The 7,292-nt window shown below is 46.1% G+C and overlaps 1 protein-coding gene across 1 annotated transcript; it reads left to right on the top strand.

Moving 5' to 3' along the window:
- Positions 1-5,623: 5,623 nt before the first annotated feature.
- Positions 5,624-6,503, top strand: LOC125541082 (cytochrome b561 and DOMON domain-containing protein At5g47530-like). Its single transcript, XM_048704567.2, has one exon. It carries the CDS (start codon positions 5,717-5,719, stop codon positions 6,341-6,343), a length of 627 nt encoding a protein of 208 aa, XP_048560524.1. The 5' UTR covers positions 5,624-5,716; the 3' UTR covers positions 6,344-6,503.
- The last annotated feature ends 789 nt before the right edge of the window (positions 6,504-7,292 follow it).

Below are 7,292 nucleotides of genomic sequence, written 5' to 3'. Positions count from 1 at the left end.
CTGACAAGCGGGTGAAATTGGGCGGGGCGGACAAGGCCTTTAGCCATGGGAGTGCACTGGCCCTTGATTTGGATGTCTAACCATGATTACGATGGTCAGCGAGCGTCAATTTGGACGGCCAACGTGAGTTCTCTGTGTGATTGTGTGTGCGCGTGCTCTAGCTCGATGTGTGTGTGTGCGTGTTTGGTGTTTGTGAGCATGTCTGCTCCTTGCTGCCAGACCTCTGCCAGCCTGCAGTTGTCGTGTTGGTGGCGTAGCTCGTTGCGCTGGACATGGCGGCTCGCCGGGCTGTGCGACGCGACGGCTCCCATGGCTCCTCGCGCTGGGCATGGCGGCCGGTTCAGCTGTCGAAGCGACGGCTCCCGTGGAGGCAAAACACACACAGGCAGCTCCGAGCGTCTCCTCTCTATAGTGGCCTTCACGGTGATCACCGGAGGCACGACGCAGCAAACATACTTCGGCCGCCCAGAACCTGCTCGACGGAATGCCCCTTAGAAAGAGATGTGAAGAAGATGGCGTTACAGTCATTGACAGGTAGGACCCACGTTTTTTTGGCCACGTCAGCTGGTCAAAGTTTTTGGTCTTCGCCACATCAGCCCGACAGGTGGGGCCAAACTGTCAGTTTTCCTGTTTTCACGAGCAAATCGGACAATCAGTGCTCTGCGTTACCGATTAGGCACAAAGTTGATGGTTTTTTGTGCCCTGACACAAATATAGTACTAAGTAGTTACCCTAGCTCCAAATGTGGTGGTTTTGCGTAAATAACTCTCAAATGACACACAAATGTTGGGCGAGATGGCGCATCACACTTTGTGCTTGGGAGAAGAAAATACTCCCTCATTCCCTTTTATAGTGCGTCTTGTTTGTCAAGGCCGGGCCGGTAAAATCCAAGGCCATGTGCCAAACTAAAAAAATGAGACCTTATCTCACTAGAAAAATAAACTAACAAGCAATTAAAATGTATATGATATAAATATCTTACAAGGCCCTGTGCGAAACTAAAAGATGAGACCCTATCTCACTAGAAAAATGAACCAATAAGTAATTAAAATGTATATGGTATAATATCTTACATAACACTTGGATACATAAAAAATTCATACCCTAGTTTCGTGTCCTGTCCGATTAAACTGCTATACTATGATCTTTAATCAAAGAGGCAAGAACCGTTCTCTAACAAGGTAACGATCCCTACCAAAAGTGAATTAGAATTTAGGAATTAGGAGTAGGACTGTACGAGCCAAAGTTAATTAGGAGGACAAGCCAGAGGTAGCCGAGTATCTGTTTTGGCGAGAGGAACATGTTGGTCAGACGAAGTTAATCAGAAGCGGCATGCTTGTTGCCCCGCATGTTACTGTGTCGCCAGTCGCCAGCTCTGGACGCGCCGTCTTGCCTGCCTCTGGAAGCGATCGATATCTCATTTCGACGCGGCCACATGGTTTTTGATCGAGGCGTCCACACGGTTGCCAGAAAGCCAGCGATCGTCAAATGTCCAACGCATCGAGCAGGCGGCCTGGGAAGCTAGGACACTCGACTCAGCGCCCAGGAGGACATGCATGACCCAGCGCCTAGAAATATACATAGGTCTATATAAAAATTTGGGACCCCAAAATTTACGGGCCCTACGCGGGCCGCACACTCTGCACATCTATAGACCCCAACCTGTGTTTATAGCCCCTATACCAAGACATGACAATTGCCCCTTGCCTGTGCATGCATGGCTATCGGCCCTTATGCGCACTACATTCACGCACTATAATATGGAACTAGATCATTGATGACGCGCGTTGCTGTGCCCGTCTATCTTGAATTTATGATAAATAAACTCGAATGAGTTATTTCACGAAAGTGTTTCATTTTTTTTTGAAACAAGACACCCAATACAGTAGTAAATAATATGGTATTATATCTGTTCGGGTGGGAAAAAGGATCATCATGCTGCTACTACGAGTACAACCTTCAACTCATCAGCATAGCTGGTACTGAAAATGTTCATAATCATCATCTAGCGCACAATGCTGTAAAAAGATCATCTACAAATACACAATGATAAAAGGAAAAGCTAAATACTACAGATTAGTTGTGTAAGCTTTTCTTATCTTCTTTGTAAGGCGTTTCAGTACAGACTCCCGAGAACCATGGACTGTCGGTGAAGAACTAAAGAAAGATATTTTTTTTTCACCTTTGACAGGTGATGTGAGTATAAAACGACAGGAAACTGGTTACACATGCATGTACTAAATAAATACGCTTATTTGTATCAAAATTTCCTACTCCGTAAATAATATCAAACATGGAAGAATCACCTAAGGGTTTTGGATCACTGAGGCCATTAAAGTCAAATCAGAAATAGCCAGCAAGATAGAGGGCGATAGTCATAGCACTGATTAAGATGGATCGTCATAAGATATCTTTGGTGTAACTTAGTTCATTCAGACAAATATGGGAAGACGTCTCATGCCGTAAGAAGATGAAGCACAGATCTAGAGACAATATCTGAAACAATTGATAGCATGATAGGCAAAATGCAATCCGATCCTAAGAAGCAATTGCACTGGGTCAGCACATAGGATTAATGGATGACTCGAAAATCAAAAGTAGCAAGTCAAATGTTGCCGGTGTTATACTAATTGACTATTGGACTGAATGTATTTATGTCTGTTCCAAATTAACTTCAAGCTTGTTTCTTTGCATATAACAATTTCTCACTGAAGTAGATAATGCAAGAAGCATCGTAAGATTAAAAGATAGCTAGCAATGGAGTTGACCATTCAAGCAACCTGTATCATCATAGGTTTCTGAAGCTCTAGATACAACACATGTATGGGCAGTATGGCAATCTACTACAACTAAGCAACATAATTAGGAGTTCAACCATCGCAACAGAAAAAAAAAGATATGAACAGACGAGGGTACTGTACTACACTCACCTGATTAGCTGGACAAATTCGACATTCATTTTACAGTACCATATCTTGCAGGATGTCGGCCCCTCCTGACCAATTAACCCATGTGATGGTCTTATTAAAACCATCTAAAAGGGAAATCAAGGTGGCAAATGCGAACACTGGAATCTGCAGCAACATTGCCATAGGCCAATATGCTTACGCTATTTGTCCAAGTAATAAATCATACGAGTCTAGATAAACAAATTTATGTTGTACTTTCAGGAACCATAGTTACATGGCAAATTTCATGTAGGAAGAGCCAAAGATCTCATAAAATACTTTGTGTTCTTGTTCTAGAGGAAAGGAAAGCAATGATAGAATGCTATGAAACAGAGACTTCCTATAGTTCCACCAAAAAAAGACTTGCTACAGTCATCTGGATAAGTATGTAGTAACCAAAGGGTGGCCAATATCAAAATGCAAGTTAAGTATTTGTGCACAAAGAGGGAAATCACACACACTATCAATTCTATTATTGATAGCAACGGATATTGAGCAGTATATATAGCACAAAGAGGGAGTATGTTTTAATTTTTCTAAACCAAAGAGCAATATATAATCAATCAATGATTTACTTGGGGACTACAGAAATTTCCAACTTCTTTGCGCTGTAAATGGGAGAAAGAAAATAGGCGTTAATTCATACATCTGAAAACAATGGTGGTATGACAGACCAAAAACTGCAGTTTACATAAATGCTGCAAACTTCAGTAAATATTCATTTTGACTCGATTGTTGCAGGCATATTTCAGAGTCCAGACCACAAAGTGTTGTTATGCAGCCAGAAAGAAAGCACATTGTTGGTAATGTATAAAAGGCAACGCAAAATACTGCGAAAGCAGGACCTTGGACTTTAAGGTTGGAATCGAAGGTCAAGTGAATGTCACTGGGCACTGTTGTTGTGTTAGCCGATGCGTAAAGGTCCTTGCCCCATTCTAGTTCCCTCAATTCTGCTTGTCAGGTGAAATATTTTGGACTGCACTGAAGGATAGTGCACAACAAAGAGAAACCATGATTCAGTCTTCTCCATGGTGAAAATTTACCTCGCTGGCCTATCTAAAATGTAGAAACTGATGTTTATACCTGCTCGACGGCCGTCGTGAGACGACGCAAGAGGAGATCCCTCACGCCACCAAGACAGACGGGGAGTGCTCGTCACAGTTTCCTCGTGCACCCATGAGATGAGAAGGGTTTCGCCGTTGTGAAGTCAAGAGAAGTGTGAACCACGGGACAAGGAGGAGAGAAGATGATGGACGAACGCAGCAAGGAGGATGGGAGGCGACGCGGACAAACTTGGAAAGGGACCAGGAGAGGGAAGGAGGCGGTGGGGTGGCTGCAGCTGTCGACGACGCATGAGGAGAGGAGTGGCGGCGGCAAACAAAACCCTAATCGCGAGATCATGGGCGTGCCAAGGTTGAAGAAGCAGAAGAGGTGAATCAGGTTGTTGCTGAACCGTCGCTGTGTCTGTACTTCGCCCTACGCTGGATTAAAGCCCATTAGGCCCAGTTTCGCGGCCCTGTGGATTAGCGCTCGATGGTTTGGTTCACAGCGAATCGGACGGTTGAAACATCCAAAAATAACGATCCAACGACTGCAAACACTGATAGCCTAGGAGGGCTGGTAAGATGCTCGGTTATAATATATCTAAATAGAGGGAGTAAGAAATTATCATCCATACATATATTAAATAATACTATAGAATTCAGCAAAATACTACGACAATATCGATTAACTATTCTCAAAATGCTTAGATATGTTTCCAAAAACATATAATAAAATCATTTAACTATTTTCAAAATATTTTACAAGGGCACTGAGCGGTAGATATACAACAACTACGGATGCGTAATTTCCAACAAACATTTGATATTCTCCTCAGTCGATCCGACGTAAAACCCGTGCAAGGTTTTATAATTTTTTTTGAACAGACCCTTGCATATTGTTGCACAAGATGAACATATTGTTACAATACGGCAAACATTTTCTTAGATCTATTTAACCGAGATTTAGTTATTTCTGGGTCCACACAATAGTACTATATACTTTCACACTAACTGAACTAATCAACACAAAAAGTGGACATTTTTACATACGTATAAACAAATTTATAAAATCAAGTAAGGATTTGTTAATTCTCAGATGGAGAGAGTATTTCGGTTGCGGTATGCTGCGCGGAGCTATTTAGGGCATCTTCAACGCTAGGCGCTAAGGGTGGACGCTAGGAATAATTTCCAGTCCGATCGTCGGTTACGTCCTCGATTCCTGGTGCCCAGAGCCGCAGCGACGCAAAGAAAGGCAGCGAGCGCTTGCCTCTTTTTAGCCCACGAGATGAGGCACGAGCGTTGTTTTTCACACGTATTTAGCGCCCATGGTTAGCTCCAGCGTTGGAGCAGATAACGCTTGGGGATTTTTAAACCTTTTGCTATTTATTGTTTTCTGTTTAAGCACCTAGATAAGCGTCTACCATTGTACATGCTCTTACCACTCCAGCATGACGCCAACTAACGTTCCACGAGTATTGCCGTCCGATAAGTACAATGGCCGGTGATCCAATATGTAGGTCGCCTACCCAGTTGATCCCATGTCAGACGTGGTTCACTTGTGTCACTTGTACATTTCCAAGCAACTCTCATCTTCCCCACCAAACCCTAGCCCCTTTAAAACCCCCATCTCCTTTCCTCTAACCCCACTGCACTAGCTAGCCAGTACCATCTCATTGTGCGACTCCACACTCCACAGACAGCAACTCCATCATTTTCTCCCAAGAAATGGCAGCTTCAGCTCTCCACTCCACTGGCACTGCGGCCATGTCTCTCTCCCTCTTCCTGCTCGCGGCCATCGCCGCCTCATCATTCTCTCCGGCCAACGCACAGGCGTCGTCGTCATGCGCGAGCCACACCTTCTCGAGCAACCAGCTCTACGCGTCGTGCACCGCCCTGCCGCGCCTCGGCACCACGCTGCACTACAACTACACGGCCGAGGGCAACTCGGTCGCCGTGGCGTTCCGCGCGCCGCAGACGAGCAAGGCCGGCGGGTGGGTGGCGTGGGGGCTCAACCCCAACGGCACGGGCATGGTGGGCACGCAGGCCGTGGTGGCGTTCCGGCACTCCAACGGCAGCCTCGTCGCGTACCCGACGATGCTGGACAGCTACGCGCCGTCCATGGCGCCCGCGGACGGCGCCGAGCTGGCGTTCCCCGTGTCGGACGTGGCGGCCGAGTACGCCAAGAACGGCAAGGAGATGGTCGTGTACGCGACGGTCGCGCTGCCCGGGAAGGGGAGCAAGTTCACCCACGTCTGGCAGCAGGGGGGCTCCGTGGTGGACGACGTGCCGGCGGCGCACCCCACCACCGGGGATAACGTGCTCTCCACGGGCACCATCGATTTCAGCAAGTGAAAGTAACATATACGGAGTACGTTCCTAGGTATGCTTATTTCGTACTATACGCGTGTCGTCTGTTCCGTATGTATGTGCCCGCGAGCCATCTCGCTCCCTATATATGTCGATATATGAATATGAATGCTTTTAATCAGCGCTCGGCGCAGAGTTATGAATACGTACTGTCTGTAATTTGTGGTCGCGGCATACCCCAGATTTAGAGAACGCAAATTATAGCGGGTGGAAAGAAGACGATGCGGATTCAGATGCCTGCGGGGCTGTGCCTGAGTTCGCCGAATCGGAATCCAAACCGTCTCACGCTAGAATTCCAAAATCCCGGTCCATATATATAACCCACCAGAACCTACCTCAGGCATGTTTGAGCGCCGATCGTCCGGAACCATATATAGCTCGTCTTTGCGCCTCAAAGCCTTTATAAATAAGGCACATCAATTCAACCATGGCGATCAAACGATCTGCCGACGATGTCCCGGCATCTCCTCCTCGGCCGCGGACGGCAAAGCGGATTCTCACCACCGAGTCGCCGCCGCCGCCTTACCTCCCTTCCGATGTCATCTTCGGCATCCTGTCATGGCTGCCGTCTAGGTCCGAAAATATTGCTTGGGACCATGGTCCACCCGAACCCATGCTCAGAACCGTTCATCTCAAGACACCGGGTATGGAGATATGTGCATGGTGAGTAAACTATTGCATGGCAGGAACACTTTAGTTTGATGGCGGGAACAATTTAGGGCATCTCCAACAGATTGTATGTTAGCTTGTTGGTAAAATATGTCATGTCATCAATCAATACCTTAACATACAACAACTCCAATGGATTATATGTAGTTTGCCCAATAGGATGTGAGACAATAAATAAGGTGCTCTCTCATTCTACATTGGAGTTTGTGCAAAGGGTGTTGGTTCATGTACATACAGCCTTTCTCTCTTCCCTCATTTATTATAT

The sequence above is a fragment of the Triticum urartu genome, chromosome 2A, assembly GCF_056163025.1.
Source record: "Triticum urartu cultivar PI428250 chromosome 2A, HENAU_Tu73, whole genome shotgun sequence".
NCBI lineage: Eukaryota > Viridiplantae > Streptophyta > Magnoliopsida > Poales > Poaceae > Triticum > Triticum urartu.
Note: the sequence above shows the minus strand (reverse complement) of the source record. Positions and strands in the feature narration are given on the sequence as shown.